Here is a 19,333-nt window from a genome sequence, read left to right as displayed (position 1 = left end):
AAGGCTGTTTTGCTTTCTTATCATTCATGTGTTCACTGGAATAGCACTTTTAATTTCCATAAAAAACTATTTCTTTGCATTCACAACTTGACTAACTATTTGGCACAAAAGGTCTAGCTTTTGGCTTACCTCAACTTTTGACATGCCTTCCTCACTATGCTTAATCATTTTTAGCTTATGATTTAAGGTAAGAGACATGTGACTCTTCCTTTCACTTCAACACTAAGAGGCTTACTAATTGGACTAATTTCAACATTGTTGTGTCTTGGGGAATAGAGAGGTCCAAGGAGAAAGAGAGGGATGCGGGAAGGGCCTGTCCACAGAGCAGTCGGAATACATTCAACATTTATTAATTGTTTGTCGTCTTACATGGGTGCAGCTTGTGTTAGTAACACAAATGATCACTGATCACAGATCACCATAACAGATGTAACAACAATAATAATAACATGAAAGTTTGAAATTTGTGAGAATTACCAAAATGTGACACAGACACATGAAATGAGCACATGCTGTTAGAAAAATGGCACCAGAAGACTTGCTTGGCAGGGTTGCCACAGACCTTCAGTTTGTAAAAAATGCAGTATCTGTAAAGAGCAATGAAACGAAGTGCAGTAAGACAAGGTATGCCTATATTGCTCAGCTTGAGTAACACCCTCTGTATAGCTCTGGACCCTGTGGAAGTACCAGGAAAATCCACATTGTGCTAAAGTGGAGTATTCCCTCCTGTCTAGCTGAGGAGAAAATGAATGAACACAAATAAGGTGATTTTAGGGACAGTGTATGAAGATTTATTATTAACAAGTGTTATGTGTGCTGTACATCAAACACCAGCACTAGTTGAATCCAGATTAGGGAGGAAAGGTGGTATTAGGGAGAGTGTAGGTTTTGATTTAAACTGAAATGGGGAAAGAGGGCTAATTTGTGTAGGAGAATGCATTCTGGAAAAAGGGAATAATGTCACCCAGGACTCAGAAACTGGGATCAACATAACATGACCTTGGTAATGCTAAACTGTGCTTTATCCATTGTCAGTACTTCTCAAGGATGCATGATGCTGACTCCTGAAAGTGTCTCTCAGATTCAGCTCAAAGATCACATCTGCAAGTCCTTTCTGAGGCTCCCACTTTCTAAACAGGACTGGTCAGTCTCTCTTTTATGTCCCCCTAATCCCTGCATAGATATGAGACCAGGGCAGTTTACTCAACCAATTTATTTGTATAGTCATTTGCATGTAAACCCCTCCTAGCCAAAATTATGCCTTTGAGTTATTAATGACTAGCACAGTGCCACTATACAGATCACACTGGAAACCCTTTTTATCATAGATGATTGAATAAAGGATCATGTTTAGTAGTAGGCATGACAGATGTGAAAAACAAACACAGCAGTGCTGCTAACACTATGAGGAATGCCCACTATTTATTGAGCTCTATGTGCTAGGCACTGTGCTAAGCAGAATTTTAACCATTTAACTCTCACAATAATGCTATGAAGTAGCTACTATTATTCTCCTCATTTTACATATGAGAAAGCTGAGGTTCAGGTGGTTAAATGCCTTGTCCAGGACCACACAGCCAGTAAAGGCAGAGCTGTAAATGAAATCCAAGTTTGTCTCACTTCAAAGAACATGATCTTACCCACTACTTGTATATCTTTTATTTTCAAAAGAGTTCAAACTTAAGGTGATTTTATATTTTAAAAAAGTTTACTGATTTGATGTATTTGTCCTAGACTCAAAGGATTTAATGTGGCACAACGGTCTGAGTACCAATTTAATTTGAAAAGTAAAAAGTGTCTTTAACAAATCCCCTAAATAAAGGTTTACAAACTCAATGAAAAGAGCACAATGCTACCTTGTCTAAGAGACAATAAACCAAACATGAAAATCAACAGGGCAGGGCAATCAAAACTGTCCAGTCCCAGCATTGATTCATTGTACGACAAAATCATATACCTGGCTTAATTTATATGACAAACATCTAATTTGGTCTAGAAGTGTGAAGTTAGAGGAAGGGAAGAATTTTATTTAGCTAGCACATACATGCTAATTCAAATTACTGGCTAATTTGGGAGATAATTCCACCAACCTCCAAAAAGACACTGTTTCCTTCATCCACTCAATGATACTGAAGGCTCAGAAAAATCTAGATAAGTTTCCAAAAAGCAAGAGCTCATCAACCTGAGACCCCCTTCTCAAGGGTACCTTTATTGCCACCTTTAGAACAAGGGTTAGCAAATTACAGCAGTTGGCCAGATCTAGCCTGCTGCCAAGTTTGGTATCATCGGCCAGCTAAGCATTGTTTTACATATTAAACACAATATAAAATATTGGTTAAAAAAATCAAAAAAACTAGTTTGTGACACATGAAAGTTGGATTCAAATTTGAGCATTCATAATGTTTTATTAGAATATGGCCACAGCCATTTGTTTGTGTATTATCTACGACTGCTTTTGCGGTACAACAGAGTGGAATACTTGTGGCAGACTGCATGGCCCACGAAGTCTGAAATATTTACAGTAGAAAAAGCCGGCTGACCATTGCTCAGGGATAAAGTCCAACAGGTGCCAAACAACTCAGTGAGGAATGCTTGGCAGATATCGTGGGTTTGGCCCTTCATACTGACTGCCTAACTCAGTGATGCTCAAAGTTTGGCCTCTGGACCAGCAGCAGCAGCCTCAAGTGAAAACTCACTAGAAATGCAAATTTTCGGATCCCAATCCCAGATCTAGTGAAGCAGAAACTCTGAGGGTGGGGCCCAGCAAACTGTGACTAACAGGCCATCTAGGAGATTCTGAAGCATTCTAAGGTTTGAGATCCACGGTTCTAACTCAAAGAATTGGAACATGGCACCTGTCATTTCAACATCACTACACGAATGACATTTATGGGTTCCCATTTATGGATGAAGCATGGAGCTAGATATCCCACTTATATTTTTGTATTCCCTGTAATAATCTTGAAAGATTGGTATTATTAGCCCCATTTTACAGAAAAGGGATTTGGAGCTCAAGAGGATTAAGTAACTTGTTCACAGTTACTGAATTAGGATTTAAGCTCAGATCTGTCTGTATCCAGCCTATGCTCCTCCCCCTTCATCTTACTCTGCTCTCTTCCTGATCATGTATGAGAAGGACATAAGCATCCGTTGGTATCCAAAAGGAGCCAAGCTGGCTTATTAGCTAGGTCTTGCTGTTTTCTTGTTAAATATAAATAATTTCACAGAATATCAACATCAGACAAGACCACTCTGGATCCAAGATTAATACAAAAAGAAGCCCACTCTCCAGTCATGCTTCAACAGAGGCAAACATGATGTTTAAATCACAAAAATGATCAAATATCCCAATATCCCAGCTGATATGAGTAACTGCTACTTCTTTGCCAATTACAGCTTTAGCCTCTGTCTAGTCCTTACTACCTGTAGATACAATTACAAGATACTCTGGCTTTCCTGACAGCATCCAGTCCAGATCAATGCCTTGCTTCCTTAAACCCTCTCTAAAAGCACCTCAAACAAGCTCAGACCCTGTAATAAGCTCTAACACTCCCTTACTAAGACGCTCCACATTTCCCCATGGTGTGCACTCTGTCTCTTTCTGAATTGAGCAATGAACATAAATTAGTCAACCACAGGTGTGTTTTCCCGAGGATTTTGGGTGGAGGGCATGACAGGTATAAGCCCCTCCTCTCTTCCCCCTCTTCTCTACCTCCTACACCCCTGTTAAAATTATGAGTGTCCTCTCCAAAATGGGATGAGGACCAGGTTCCCAAAGGAAGTAAAACTGGATAAGGTAATCGTCTCAAAAATCAGTATCAAGCACATTCCCAGATCTAAGCAGACACTTAGTATTTTAAATAAATTAATGGACCTTTTAGTGTTAATCTGATTACAAATTTGATTTCAAGAAACTGCCTGTCTTTTTAAAATATAGTTCAAATTTCTGTTTTTAGTTTCCAATCTCTACCTGTCAAAGTCTTTTGATCCCTCAACTTTTGAGATTTAAAATGTCACCATCTTCATCTGCCTTCCCAGAAATCTTCCAGCTGGATGGGATGGCTCCTCTCTTTGAGTTTTCTAAAGGCCTTCCTTCCTCTCACCAGATGTTTTCATCTTGGCCTCTAACCAATTTGAAAACTTCTTAAGGACAGTAAAACGCTCATGCTATCCTTTGCTCCTTTCCACACAGTAGATGCTTCATGCAACTTTGTTAGATTTTAGTTATAAACCTAAACTTTTTCTCCAGATACAGCATTGAAAGGGCTGCTGTCCCAGCCAAACCAAGGCCCATCTCAGCGGGCCTTCTGCAGCTCACTGCTGGATGTCTCAATGGAAATTATTTCCCAGGCCAGGGGTTCTAATAAACAGCAGCCCTTTGGTCTGTGGGTATCTCTACCTTGCAGGGGTCTTTTGATGTAAAATCTCAATTAACAGAAAAAAAAATAATAAAAATTTTAATCAACGAATCAGCTTTCTTCAGGCTACCGTGGAAACTTGAAAGTGTCACTGGAGGTTCCCAATTATATGGTATAAGTACACTGGCACTGTTACTGTATGGAAGTAAATGATATTTATGCCGTAATTTTTGTTAGTATGTTCTATATACCAAGCACTTGGCTAAACAGCAAAGATAATTGTATAATCAAGGAGGAGAAATAAAACTATGTCACCTCATCTTGCACTTTTGTCATTGTTGTCGTTCCAGGAATTTCACATGGTATTCCTGTGTTTGTGCATGGTGTTATCTCACCCAGTGTTTTACATATAGTATTTGCATAAGCACCTTTCTTGCTTGTTAATTTGGCAAACTTTTCTTCATCCATAAAAACCCAGTTTAGAGGTCACCTCCACCATGAAGTCATCCATGATTGCTTCTGTCTCTTTCACTTGAACTTAATTCCTTTACATTCTTTATGAACTTACTTGTGTTGGTCTATTTCTCATAATACATTACATTTTATTTGTTTGTATTTTCTTTCCCCTCACACAACTGAGAGTTTCTTGAGGACAGTGACTATCTTTAATTCATCTCCATATCCTGGAGGCTAGCATAGTGCCTGGCATATTGTAGACAATCAAAAAATATTGATGTTTATTAAATGCAAGCCATTGTTGAAAACAAGCAGCAAAGTATTGGTAATTATTGAAGCTAGATGATAGATCCACGGCAGTGCATTATACTATTTTCTATATTTGTTTTATGTGTAAAATTTCCAAAATAAAAAGTTCAAAATAATTGAAGACCTCGCAAGATGTTAGATAAAACTAGCAGAATTTTTAAGTTCTTACCACAAATGGAGCTACTATATCTGTAACTATGACCTCTGTGTTCCCCACATTTATTTCTTTTCTCATAAGAAAGATATTTAAAACCAAACAATGTTGCTCTGCAATAAAATACAATTATACTGTTTCAGAACAGCTCCAGGCCATGAATATCATATTAAAAGAGAATTTGTGGCAAAACTGGAAACTGACAGTTCATGCTAAATATTTTATTGACGAAGGAATTCTGTGGATTTTTGTCCCCATCTGAATTGCTATAAAAGTATAACTAGTATCTCCGTTTCTACTCTCTTACGTCTGAACTCATCTTCACCTACTTCTAGGTTCATCTACCTAAAACACGGATCTGTCCCATCTGTTCCCCCAAAGTTGAAGACTTTGAGTCAATGGCTTTTCAGTGGTCTGGGAATAAGTGTGCACTGTCAGTATTGAAGCCCAAGTAACCAGTCCAGCCAAATCTTCCATTTTAAAGTTCTGAGACGCATGTGCTACAAGCCATACCTGATTCACAGCCCGTATCCATGCAAGCCACCCACTGTCAGTGATCAGGGTCACAGCTCAATCTCTTTGCTCAGCCTGGAATCCTCTTCTCACTTTCTCCAACTTAGGAAATACTTCTCCCACTCCAAAATTCTGTACAATTGTTTTTTTTTCTCCACAAAATCTTCCCTGGACCCCTTTCCAGAATATACCGCTCCACCTGTGTCTCCACAGGCCATTGCCTGGGTCTATGTGCAGCATTATTTCCTTCTGTCTTGTTTGGTAATTATTCTCTCTTACTGGAATGTAAGCTTTCTGAGGGTACTTTCCTTTATGTTCATCCTGCACCTTCCCATCATCTCAGGCAGTACCCAACAGAGGACCCCAAATGCATTAGAATTCAATATGATAATATTACACACTAATATTACATACTATGAAATGATGAGATTAATCTTGTGAGCATTTCTATTATTAATTTTTATTTTATTTTAAACTAAATGGAATGATGAGATTAACCTCATGAGTGTTTTTCCTTGTTCCCCTTACTGATGACTGGATATGTGCAAAACCTGAAATCATCACACTAAAATCTTATTAGTCATTTTAATCCTTTGTACAAATTGCTTTTGCTTCCTAAGTCAAGAATTTCAATTAAAAGAGAATTTTTTTTAAAATAAGACTTTGTCAAAATTGGAAATTAATTTAAATGGGAGAATTGTTTCTCTTAACCCCTTTCTATCCGTGGCTAATGCTCACCAGCATTAGAGATAATACCAAGGTAATATTACTTTATCTCAAATAGGCCTGCTCATTCACATAGACTCAGGAGTACTTTGTAAATTAATTGATGTACAAAATCACACTGGAGAAAATACTCCACTATGGGACCACTGAAATGTTAAAGTATCATTTCCTTCTGAGGAAAGCATATGAGCTCATTGTTGCCTAAAAGAAGCTTAAGCTTCTGCTCTAGGCCTCATCATCTTCACTTCTCTACCAGAAAAAAAAAAAAAAAAGAAAAAGAAAAAAGAAAAAAAGTCTAATTACCCGGCTTACTATGAGGTCATATTTTCTAGGCGTTTCAATCTCAGAGAAGTTTTTATTAATCTACCTTGGAATAACCTTTGCTGGCCTTTATTATTTGTAGCTAGAAAGAAAGGACAGCCCCAATGACCTAATTTTTTTTGTGTGGTTTCAACTTTAACTGCCTTTTTTCTTGATCCTCTACTTGGCTGGTGATCAAAAAGTTCCAAGTTCTGTTTCTGCTTACAAACTGTCATAGTCTGAGAAAACATAGGGAGGAGGCCTAGATCAGAATTCCCAAGTTCTCATTGGGCTTCACTGTTGAACTTCACTTGGACTGGACATTCATCGTGATTGAATATGAGTCACATGTGGTCAACATTCAGTGCAGACCTTAGAGAAAGGGGCTCAGGAGACCATTTAGTTTGCTTTTGTCCTAATCCTGCCTCTAATTTATGATAAAAGTCAGTGGTCTGGCTTAGCTTGCTTATGTCTCATGCTTGGGTTGGAGTCAAAGCTTTGCGGAAATTACATGACTATTGTGTGATCGTATTTCCTATATATATGTATTTACCTCAGATACTTCATATGGTATTAATAGCCAGTTCAGGACAAGATTCAAGAATTCAGAAAATTTCCCATGTGTGTTTTCATCTATTTCCTTTCCCAATATTAGGGATTATTTGTAAAAGAAAAGCATGTTGTAATAGAAAAAGCACTGGACAGGATTGACTCGGTAGTTTTCGGTTTTTGTTCTGCCTCTGCCCCCAGTCAGTTTTGCCTTGTGACAAATCAGTTAACCTCTCTGGGTTGCAGTTGTCACCTGTGTCTAATGAGAGAGTTGTACTAGACCAGCACTTCCTTACATGTATTTCAGAAGGAAAAAGGACTAACTCATTAAGTAAATACCTCATGTATGTTGGTAACCTGCATCCTTGTGTTTGGCACGATCAAAGCTTCTACAATGAATCAAAATTTCCCCAGCTTACTGGACATTTCCCATAGTATGTATAAATATGTAGCGACATCTATATATGTGTGCATAGAAATATAGATTCATGTATGGCTAGGGATATCATTTGGTTATCCATGCTAAGGAAGACATTTCAGATCAGCTCAAAATTCTGTAATTCTAGTTGGAGAGAGTCAGGTTTACAATTCTACTTTTCATATTGTTGGAACTCAAATTTGAAATTCGAACCTAAAAACCTTCAACTTTAAGTGACATAAAACAGAACTTGAAGAATAAAAACTGAGTCATTGCCAGGGGTCTTAAACTTGAGATTTTTGACTCTGAATTTCTATGTCATCAAAATTGGCAATACAAGAACTGTGCACTATCCTCATAGGGCTGTAAAAGTTGACTTCCTCAAGTACTCTGTACTGGTTCTCCTTCAGAACCCTGCTCTTCAACCAAGCTACATTGAGTACAGTGCGTTACAGTTGGGGGCTATGGCTCAACCAAGTCCACAGAACAAAAACTGATATGACGATGAAATAAAACAGAAGCAAATCATTCCAATTGTAGAAATTGAAGTTATCTTATTTGTATTTCATTAAGACACCAACATTAGTTCATTGAGGCAGAAATCTCAAGAGAATACTAGATTGTTGTGTAACATTAGAGAAGCTTGCTTATGCCTTGTTTTACTTCAGAAGTTAAATAAAATGATTCTGTAATATGAGAAAATGAAGTAAAACCTAATTTCTGAAGATTTAATGTCATTGCAGTATTATTTTTATTGTGCCTAAGCAGAACTTGTCATAGATTGAGAATACATTAATGAAGATATGGAAATTATATGAGAATTTCTTATGTTGGAAACAGTTACAACCTAATGAACCTTTTTTCTTTTTTTGTAGGAAAAAGGGACTTTCTGAAAATAAGATATACTGACCATTATTAACATATTAACAGATACAACCTGTATACCAAATGTAGTTTGGGATGATGTCATCTCAGCTAACAGGTCTTAGCTCTTGTAGTTAGAAAGATTATGAAAAGCATAGGCAAGTTTAAATATTTCCATCTTCCCAGATTACACAAAGCATGAGAAATAAATACAAGTCATCAATAAAAGATCGCATTCTTATCTGGAAGGAATATTAGCAAGTATCTTAGGGACTTTGTTCTTTCACTTGGGAAGAAAGGAAAACTTGGATGTAGAATTGACATCAAATGATTCAGATTTAAATGATTCAAAGTATGTTATTTGGTAAAGACATTATCTCATGAAAATGTGTGTGTTTCCATGTGTGTGTTACATACATATAGATACATTTTCAAATACTTACAGCAAAGTTAATTAACTTTTTTTAACTCTCCAATCTTTGAAGAACAAAATTCATTTTGGATAGCAAAAGTAAAATTTATATTAGATGGATATGGTATTTATTTGTAGCAACAGTGCTGTCGTGTATATTTGGGTTCCCCCTCATGAGACAAACGAGCAAAGAGGCTCACTGGGGAATGTAAATGAAACACTTTTGCAAATTAAGTGTTCAAAATACCTATGTTGCTGAGCACTCATTAACTCAATTTTACACCAAAAGCTTACCCATTTTATATCATAATCAACAACCCAGCTCCACCCCCACACCTCCTAACTAATGAGGCACACACAGATATTTTCCTCACAAATCAAGATACTTTCCCAGAGGATGGAATTACTAATGACATTACAGTGTGGCAGCCAACATGAACTTGACAACCCAAAACCAAACTGTATTACCACCCCCTAGAAGAGAATCCTAACTTCCCACCTTGGAAACATATTTAACCCACGAAAACACCATAAACTCAAATAGATTTCAAATAGAAAGAAAATGATACAATATCCCTTCCCTTCCAGTGTCAAATATCTAGGTAAACCAAAACGAACTGTCCAGTCGCTAGGTTGCTCTATGTCAAGCATGCATATTTTAAAACTTTTCCTTTGGGTATTAATCCTTCTCAACTTCTGCAGCATCTGTATCCAGTGCTGAACCAGACCTGACCGACAGCACAGACTGGGAGCGACCACTTTACCTTCCGAAAAATCAATCAGTCCCAGCAAATGAAGCAGCTTCAGAGATGCACATATAATCACAACAATACCCACTGTTTGCAGTCCTTCCGACTCCCACTCCAGAGTCAACATCCTCTAAGCTGGCAGAGCATCCCAGCCTCCGGACCCCTTTGGAGCGGAGGGAGCTAATTAGAGAATCGGAGCAGCGTCTGGCTTGGAACAAAGACTTGCAAGGGGGAAAAGTGAGCAGCTCCTCGCAGATGCACCCTGCAAAGCAGGCGGCCCCCCGGGGTGAGGACAGACCTGGGCTAAAGTCCAGCCTCTCATGCTGATCCTGGCATTTGCTTGGCAGGGCTCCCCCCAACCACAGCGCACCGACCTCTGACTCTGCGCTGCAGCCAGCGGGCTAGTACTTCGACTTCAGAGCCCAGAGGGACACGTCTGTTGGAAAACTGGAGACTTTGCAATGTCCATGGAGAGCAGGGACGCTCCCAGGAAACTTGCCCTGGAGAGCACGGTGGCGCTCCTCGCGCTGAGGACGCGAGGCTGAGGCAGATCTGTCTGCGAGCTAGTTTGCTGCCTGGGAAGCTTGCGAATGCCCCCTTTTTGCCATAGCAGCTGCTCTCTCCTCCCGGAGCCTCCTCCGGGAGAAATCTCAGCCCCCTCTCTGGTTGCCAGGAAAGAAAATCAGTTCTGGTGGCTGGTGCTCACAGCCCCTTCAAAAAGTCCCCGTGGAAGATCACGGGCAGCTTTTCTAGGGAAAAAGTGCCAGAGTGAAAGATCGATGATTAAGTGACTTTGTCAAGCTGCCCCCTGCCGCTCCACTCGCTGCTCTGGTCTGCGCTGACAGGTGGGGGACATTATTAGGGAGATGGATTTAGCCCTTACGTTTACAAACACAGATGGAGGGCGGGGCAGAGCAGCACCTTGTGAGAACTTTGACGTTGTGTAACTGCCCCCTGGAGGGTGGGGACCACTACTGCCCTTTAAAGTCTAGCCTCAGCCTCTCTCCAAGCAAAGTTTCACAAACTTCCCTGGTAACAAAAATGACCTGGGGTGCTTGTTAAAAACGCTCTATTGTGGAGAGTGTGGTTCAAAGGAGCCTGCAGTCTGTGCTGTTAAAGGAAAAGCCAGGTGACTCTTATCCACTGGGAAGTGTGGGATGGTGCTGTCCCCAGGCCACTCCGCACCGCAGGGCAGCTTTGTGGGCATAGTCCCAGGCTCTGGGCCATGCCAGGACCACAGTGGCTTAATCACTCTGCTGGTGACCTCTACTCTGCTGAAGCCAAACCTGACAAGGGAGGTTGAAGAGAATCCACTGGGACTCTGTGTGTGAAAGAGTTTTTAGCAAGTGGAGCTCACTGTGAAACATAAGGGCTGATGAGTAACATAACAGACCCCCGGGCACATTGAGGTTCTGCTTCTTATTTGTTTTGTGCTGTTCTGCAAGACACTTAACCACTATGAAAACAGCTCCTATACTGTGAAGTTGAGATTATAATATTTCATTTAAACTTCTCCATTTAAAAGAAATTGTGGGATTAAATGTGGTCAAAATAGTAGTTAACATTTACTAAGCATTTACTATGTGTTCATCAATATTATAGTGACTTATCATCAATGACTCATCCCCACAGCTCTATGTGGTATGTATTATAAGCATCTTCATTTTATAGATAAGGAAACAAAAGCATAAAGAGGTTAATTTACATGCTGAGCTGTGGTCATAATGCCCGGAAGGCAATAGGTATTCATTCATTCATTTGTTCATTAACATTAATTAAGCTGCTGCTATGAGCTATGAATGGTACATGGATGATAAAATAATGAAAAATGCCCAGCCCTATCCTTTGGGGAGCTTATAGTTTAATGGGGGGAGGCAAACATGAAGTGAAATGTGAACAATAAATAAATGCACCAGCACTTAAGCAGATGTCTCTACAGGGTGCACTGGGAGGGAAAGTCAGCTTCACTTGGCGACAGGAAGGAGACTTACAGAGGGAGCAACCATCAATAATGGTAGCCTGTATCATGACTGGAAGTAGCATGCCATATTTAAGCTCTAGGGTAGGTAGACCTGGGTTAAATCCTGGTCTGTCTCTTGCTTGCTGTGGGATCTTGGGGAAACTGCTCCATCTCTGAGTCTCAGTTTTCTCAGTTTAAAATGGGAATGCTATTGCCTCCTTTTTATGGCTGATATAAGAATTCACTGAGCCTATGGGGAGTTTAGCCCAGTCCCTGATATCCCTGCTTAGTACATGGTAGCTGTGGGATTATGACGGAAGTACCAACTCTTTAGAGGCTCTGCAGGGTCTCCTTGGAGGAAGTGACTTTGCTCTTCCTTGGTTGCCTTTCCTGCTCCAAGGTCTAGTTCCAGTCTTCTTCCATGAAGACGCGCTGATCAGCCCAGCCTACAGGGCTGTTTTTCTCCTCTGGGAACCAGAAATACACCTGGGCCACCAAGTTGGTCTTGATAATGGTGCTTTTCACTTTGTATAACATATTTATGAGAGATATCTTTGTATCTATCCACCCAACTACCCATCTATCCATCTAAACATTTTGTTTTCAGTTATATCAGAAAGCTAGCGGAGGGAAAGTAGATCTTAGTAGTTGATGGGGAAAAAAATGTTTTAAGTAACCATTCTTTGAAATTCCCACCAATATTTAGCCATGCAAAGTCCAAAGTTTAAAAAAAATTACAGAAATTAATTTGGTCAAGTCAAATGTAAACTTGCCTTTCAATCCTACATGATACCATATTGTAGTTGGAAACAAATTACAGAGAGGGATCACATAGTTAGAAAACCCAAAATTCAAACATTACTTTGGCTCCCAAATTCATACTTTTCCCTTTATATCTATCAGCAGATTTCAGCATTTGTCAATCAATTTCTTGATTTGGAGAAATTAGGCAAAGTATTTTAAAATTGCCACATCTCAATTTCCAAGGATGAAATCCCCACCATCCTCGAAATTCACATAAAGTCCCATGGATGTGATTTTGTTGATTGCAGGTAGGTTTTTCCATTCAGGACAATGGCATTCCCAACTTAGGATCCACCAGCCTAGCGTGGTGGAGATCTAGGCTTTCTCTACTGTCATGAGCCACCTTTACTACTTGGATTTCTGAGCTCTTTCTGTTAGCTCTGGCTATAGGATCTTCTGGCTCTGAAGAGCTCTTTCACATGGACTCCCCAAGATTTTGTAAGGTAACAGCACCACAAAAAGAATTCCATGCTTCATGTGAGAAGTCTAGGGAAGTAGGGGACATTTAGGGAAGGATGTTTTTCTAGGACCATCCTGGGAAAGAATAGTTGGCTGCGTATGATTTTAAAAAGTAACTGCAGATGATGGCTCAGTCATTTTATTGCAGTAACTTGCAACCAGTTTGTTATATATGAATAAGCTCGGGTTTTTCCCTCCTTCTCATGCTCATCCATTCTCCTCCCCCCTTTTTTTTGTTCACATTATAATGGTTGTCTAGCAGAGGTCTGTTGTTTATATCAAGGGAAAGGAATGCCAAAAGAATACACTAACATTTCCTATCCACTGACTCTAAACCAGGCCCTATACTATGTACTTTACATGAATAAATTAGTTTAATCACACCCCAAGCCAATAAATTAGGTGTTATTATCACTATTTCAAAGAAGAATAAAAACCAAGGGGCTCTGGGATTAAGTTATTTTCACAAATCACATTCGCTAAGGGAAACAAATAGGATTTATACCTGATTTACTCCAAAAGTAATAGCCACAGACATCTATGGAGAACTTATAAGTGTCTATTGTAAAATCTTTACAGATTATTAACTAATTTAATCTTTTCATAATTCCCCGATATTGATATTATTACTTTGTTTACAAGGAAAAAATTCAGGGTTTCAAAGGTTAAGCAGGTTGCCTGAGGTCTCCTAATGGCACTCAGCAGAACTGGGATGTAAGTATAGGTCTCCTGGTGCGAGACCCTACACTCCTCACCATTCACCGCTCCACTCCCAGGCCTCTCTGCACCATGTTGAATGGCTCTTCATCTGAGGCTCTGGTAGGGGACTATGAAAGGAAAATATTGACAGACACTCTTAGGAAAGTAGAAACTCACTCCAAGAAGGCATGCCCAAATCAATTGACCAGTCTGAGAAAGAGAGAGGGCAAGTGAGTAGACTTTCAATTTTCTTGCACCAAACCATTGTGATCCTTTAAACAATCTCAAATAGGATGATTGCCCCGAAAACTTAAATTGGTCATTTTCTTTCTCTTTGCAGTAGCTGGAGTTTAAAATTTTACCAGGTGATATTAACTGACTAAGAAATGTTTCTTATACTTTCAACACTGTGTAAATATTATACAAAAATAAATGTAGCAAGTTTGAGAAAAAATAATAAAGTCAGATATATTTACTACCTACCTAGTCCCTCTCCAAAAACATATATGGAATTATAAGGCAGATAGAAACTAGTTAAATCAAATTTAAATTTAAGATTAGTGGTCTATGAAGGGGATCAGAAAATGTCACTCTAAAACATACCACTTTAGCATAAGAATTATTTTGAGCTGAAGGCAACTGAGAAATAGCAAACTTAGAAGCTCTCCACCTTCCCCTTTTTTTTTTTGCCTAAAAGCAGGGTATAAATGTGTAAATTTCTCTTTGTAAAGGTATTCCCTTTCTGCACAGGAGGAGGAAAACAACCATAATCACCCAACAGAAAGTTAGTACTGAGTTGGGTCTGCATAACAAATCTTCCTAAAGAAATCTTATCTTCCATTAGTTTTTCCCATATATTTTCCTTTCCAAAATTTGCCATCCTAGAAGCCCAAAGCCCCTTTCCTTTTTCCTGTCACTTCTTCACAATCTATCACCCTTTGTTAAGATGATTATTTAAGTCCTCAATTCTAACTATCACTTTGATTTATTCATCACTGAGTGCATTGCATATGCAAATAAACTCAGTTTTTCTTTCTTTTTTTTTTTTTTCCCTATTTATCTTTTGTCATTTTAATTTACAGGGCCCAGCCACTGAATCTGAGACGTAGGGGAGAAAGTTTTTCCTCCTCTATATCTATATTTGTATAAGCCTTTAGAAATCATTTAAAGATCAAATAGTCTATTTTTTAAAAATTTTATGGATGCTTAAAAATGAGCAGAATTGGTTTACTCAAGGCCAAGGACTTAGGAAGTGAAGAAAGGTGGCTTTCAATAGTCCAGCTCTTCATAATTCCTGACTTATGTAGTACAAGGGAAATAGGAAGATATGTTGTTGAGAAGTTAAAAAGAAGTAAAGTTTTAAAAGAAAAATTTCTTCTTTCAGTCAATAGGAGTTAAGAGAAGCAAGTCATCAGTATGATTGGCATTATCTGGAAGATTCCACTGAAGAAAGTAGACTAATCTAGGTGTTTAAAAATGAGAGGAGGGGGAGTGACTTTCCCAGGAACAGAAATGGACACACACAAAGGCAGTATCCATGACAGCGGTAAAGCTGGTCTCCCAGGAGGGAGAGAAAAATGAGATTGGACAATTGTTGAAAGAGGTCTCCCAACATCAGAACTTGATAGGGCAAGTATAACCAAAAAAGGCCAGTGTGTGACCCTTAATGTCTCTTCATATCTTAAGATTTTCTCACCAAAATGATGAAAGTTATTCACGCTCAAGTCCCCTGTATTCTACCCCGAATGTCACCTCCACATTAAAGCATTATCTTGCCTTCCTATCTTGGGTTTTCTCAATTACTTGAAAAATTCCTAAATGTTCTCCAGATGAAGTTTCTGTTCAAACATGATCAGGCTCAAGCTATTTCACTTAGCTGAAGGACTCATTCTGAAAGGGTAGTAATTGTGTCTTGAATGGATTTCTTTAAAATATGTATATGGATGTCCATTAAACAATTAAGCATCATAACCTGTTTTGAGTGCCTTATTGAATCCATAAGGTCGATTAGATTTTCAAATAAAGAATTGAGGGGAAAAATACCTTCCATCCTAAGAAACTTCCAGAAATATTGCACCAATGTGTTTTAAAAATACTTCTCTTGTATTTTATGATCGAAGCACGTGAAGTATGTAATCTTCATGTAAACAAATTAGCAGATTATGTGGAAGTGAAATTAGAAAATTTTCATTAGAATATAAGCTTTCCCTATGATTTATAATTTTTGGCCTGGTCACATTTCCTTTTCCTGTGGCCTAAAATGAATAGGTTTCTGGGGTTTACCAATCTAATCCAGCATACAATTTCTGGCTCTTTTGTCATATCTCTTTTGATGCAATCTCTCTACAAAAAGTATTTATCACATATGATCACACCGGGGTGTGACTTTAGGGTGGTGATTCTCCAGGATAATAATAATGATTATCCCTTCCTTTGTTGTATTGTAACAGTATCACAACAATATGGCGTCCCTACCATGTGACACACAGTGTGCTCTGTGTATTACATAAACTGTGTCATTGAATTGTCTCAACATCCCAATAGGATACCTAATATTATTAACCCCATTGTATAGATGAGAATGCTGAGATGCAAAAGTTTAAGTAACTTGCCCAAGACCACCTGCCAGAAGTCAAGAAACTGAGGCTTGACCTCAGGGATTCTCACTCAGGAGCCAGTGTTCTTACATCAGAGGGGACCTATGTGCCAGGATCACCATATTATCTTATTGTGATCCCATTACACAAATAAAAACAAGATCTAAAATGCAAATGACCTTCAGAAAGATAGGATGTGGTCTTAACTTCATGCTGGAGTGTAAATGTTCAGTATCAAGTTCTTTCTTGGGAGGAAGGTTGAGAGTGCAATGAAAACATAAATGTCATAAGGGAAAAGGCTCAGGATAGAGGGGGAGGAAGGAGAAAAGTTGAAGGGAGGAGAGAAGAGAAGAAGAAAAGGGAAGAAAATAGAGGTAGAAAAAAACAGGCAATGCTGCACTCCAGGCACTGAGAAAGAGCAAAGCATACAAAAATGGATGGGGCCTGCTTTCTGCTTGTAAGATTCTCATGGCCGGCCAAGGAGATGTGATCTAAAACAGTAACAAAAGAGGGCTCTAGAAAAGGGGTGGGCAAGGGATTATTTATTCTTCAATTAGTCCTATCTCCCTGGTCTACCCTTCTCTGTGGCCTCTATCATTAGACATACAGAGTATCTCTCCAGCTTGACTTTCTAAGTCGCAAGCTTCAGATGACCTTCAAAACGGAGCAGGTGGTTTTAAAAGCGTGACAAATGGCATCTCCATGAATGTTGCATTAGTCATGGCTGGGCCCTGGCGCTACCTTCTAGATCTGTTCCTAGGGCCATTGACACCTTCCTGCTCACTTGGGCCAGTGCCCTGCTGCTGTGAATATACCACTTCATCAACTTGATTCTCTCAGTTCTTAGGCACAAGGTTCTCAGGAACTGACTTAGGTGTTCTCAGAGCTGTGTTAGATCATTTTGTGCCCCACAGCAGAGCTTTGGGAAACAAAACTCAACAGGCTTAGACTTAAAGGCATTCCAAATCTCCAGAGACACTGAATGATTATCTTGAGCATACTTTGTTTTATTAATATAAACAGTTGTGGGGACTATATGGAAAGATTATTTTGTATAGTTCTCAAGATTTTTCTCTCAAACTACTTCCAAATTCTCAGTTCCCTTGCTTATCCATGTTCCCTCCCTCTCTCTCTCTCTCTGTCTCTCATACACACCCATGCACACACACAATTATCACTGGGATCATTTTCCTCACCTGCAAGATCAGATTGGGTGAAACCTCAATCAATAGAGAAGTCTCCTTTTCACCAAGCTTACAGCTGTACATACACAATCGCATTCAGTGATGAACAAAGCATAGAATAAATGTTTGGGGACAGCCTACTGGGACTCAGGGTGTGGGTTGTGGTAAACATTTATTCTCTAAGTTCTAGTTCTCTGAGGTCACTGGCCCAGGCCTGACAGCCAGGATGTGTAGCATGGTCTTGCACCCTTAGTCCAGTGCTCTTTCCACTGTGACCAGTATTAAGATGGCAACACAATAGCTAAGATACAAGCAAGAAGGAAATATGTTCTATAGAGGAGAGAAATTTCTTATACTGGGAAGATTAGAAAAATCCCCAAGAAAAATAAGACATATGAATTGCCCACGAAGGCCAGGACTGTTAGTTATGTGTGTCCCTGTTACTGCTTATGAATGCTAGTGCCTTCGAGATCAGAAACCTCTAGGAATAGGTTCCAAGACCCATTATAAGTTAGCAGGCGGTGAAGCTGGAAGGTCACACCGGAATGAATTTCTTTGGCAAAAGGGACAAAGCTTTATGAAGAAGAAGACGATGAGCAAGGACAGGAAGAAGAAGGAAGAGGAGGAGAGGAGAAGGAGAAGGAAGAGGAGGAAATTTCTCCCTACTTCAGCTCCAAATACAGAGACATGGAGAGCTGAAAATGGAATCATTCCTCTTCTGAGCATGACATATTTTCCAGAACTTACCGTCATTCAGTGTATTGCAGCTTATCTGCCTGAAATTGCTTATTTTCTGCCATTGTACCTATATTACTATGATGCTGAAATTAGTTTGTATTTTGTTGCTACTATAACAATTTACCGTAAATCGGGTGACTTAAGACAACACAGATGTATTATTTTACAGTTATGGAGGTCAGAAATCTGAGATGGTTCTTACTGGGCTAACGTCAAGGAATTGCCAGGGCTGCATTCCTTTTGGAGGCTCTAGGAGAGAATCCATTTTCTTGCCTTTTCCAGCTGCTAGAGGCTGCCTGTTTGTCTTGGCCCCTTCCCCTGCCAAGGCCAGCAACGCCCAGTTGAGTCTTCCCTTCATTGCATTGCTCTGACACTGACCCTTCTGCCTCCCTCTTTCCCTTATCCTGTGGTTACATTGGGCCCATCTGCACAAGGCAGGATAATATTACTATTTTAAGGTTAGCTGATTAGCAACCTTAATTTTATCTGCAATCTTTATTATCTATTTACACATAAACTAAAATAGCCACAGATTCCTGGGATTAGGATATGCACCTTTAAGAGCCATTTTTCTGCTTATCATATAGTTGTACTATATTAATTATTTTTAACAGGAAATACTTCTTTAAATAAGAAAATATAAGCTAAACTGAAAGTCACAAAGATAGACTCTACTTCCTTAGGAGCAAACCAGTTAATTGTGTGAGTGTGAGAGTATGTGTGCGTTATAATGTACAGAAAAAGAACCATACCTTTGAGAAGAAAAGGACAGCTTTAATTAGCATTTCTATCTCTCAACTTGCAATTTTCACAGAGAAAGGACTCTGAGGAATGTACATTTCAAAATATTAAAAAGGAACACTAAACAATTTAAAAAGTATAAGCTAATAATCAGACTGAGGAACACTCTACTTTCATTTTAATGGTCAGAGGCAATTATATGTGAGCCCAGGCATGAAATAGGAGTTCCAGGGGTAGAACCCGGGAGCATGCACAACTGGGATGGCGTTACTCCTTCACAGAATTTCCAAGAGGATCACAAAAGAGAACGTCATAACAGAGAAAGGGTGCTCACACGGAACAC

General features: G+C 39.2%; 1 protein-coding gene across 6 annotated transcripts in view; it reads right to left on the bottom strand.

Annotated features, from left to right (window-relative positions):
• Nucleotides 1-19,333, bottom strand: part of KCNIP4 (potassium voltage-gated channel interacting protein 4) — a 1,112,575-nt gene that overhangs the window by 207,870 nt on the left and 885,372 nt on the right. The window contains exon 1 of one of the 6 annotated variants that reach the window (XM_069494041.1): nucleotides 9,824-10,079. The exons of the other annotated variants lie outside the window; for them this stretch is intronic. Within the exon in view, the coding sequence (XP_069350142.1) occupies nucleotides 9,824-9,935 (112 nt within the window). The 5' untranslated portion in view covers nucleotides 9,936-10,079. Of the gene's footprint in view, nucleotides 1-9,823; nucleotides 10,080-19,333 lie in introns of those variants that run through there. 6 annotated transcript variants of the gene reach the window in all.

This window comes from Eulemur rufifrons, chromosome 19 (assembly GCF_041146395.1).
Source record: "Eulemur rufifrons isolate Redbay chromosome 19, OSU_ERuf_1, whole genome shotgun sequence".
NCBI lineage: Eukaryota > Metazoa > Chordata > Mammalia > Primates > Lemuridae > Eulemur > Eulemur rufifrons.
The sequence above is the reverse complement of the archived record's forward strand: the minus strand, read 5'-3'. Positions and strand labels throughout refer to the sequence as shown.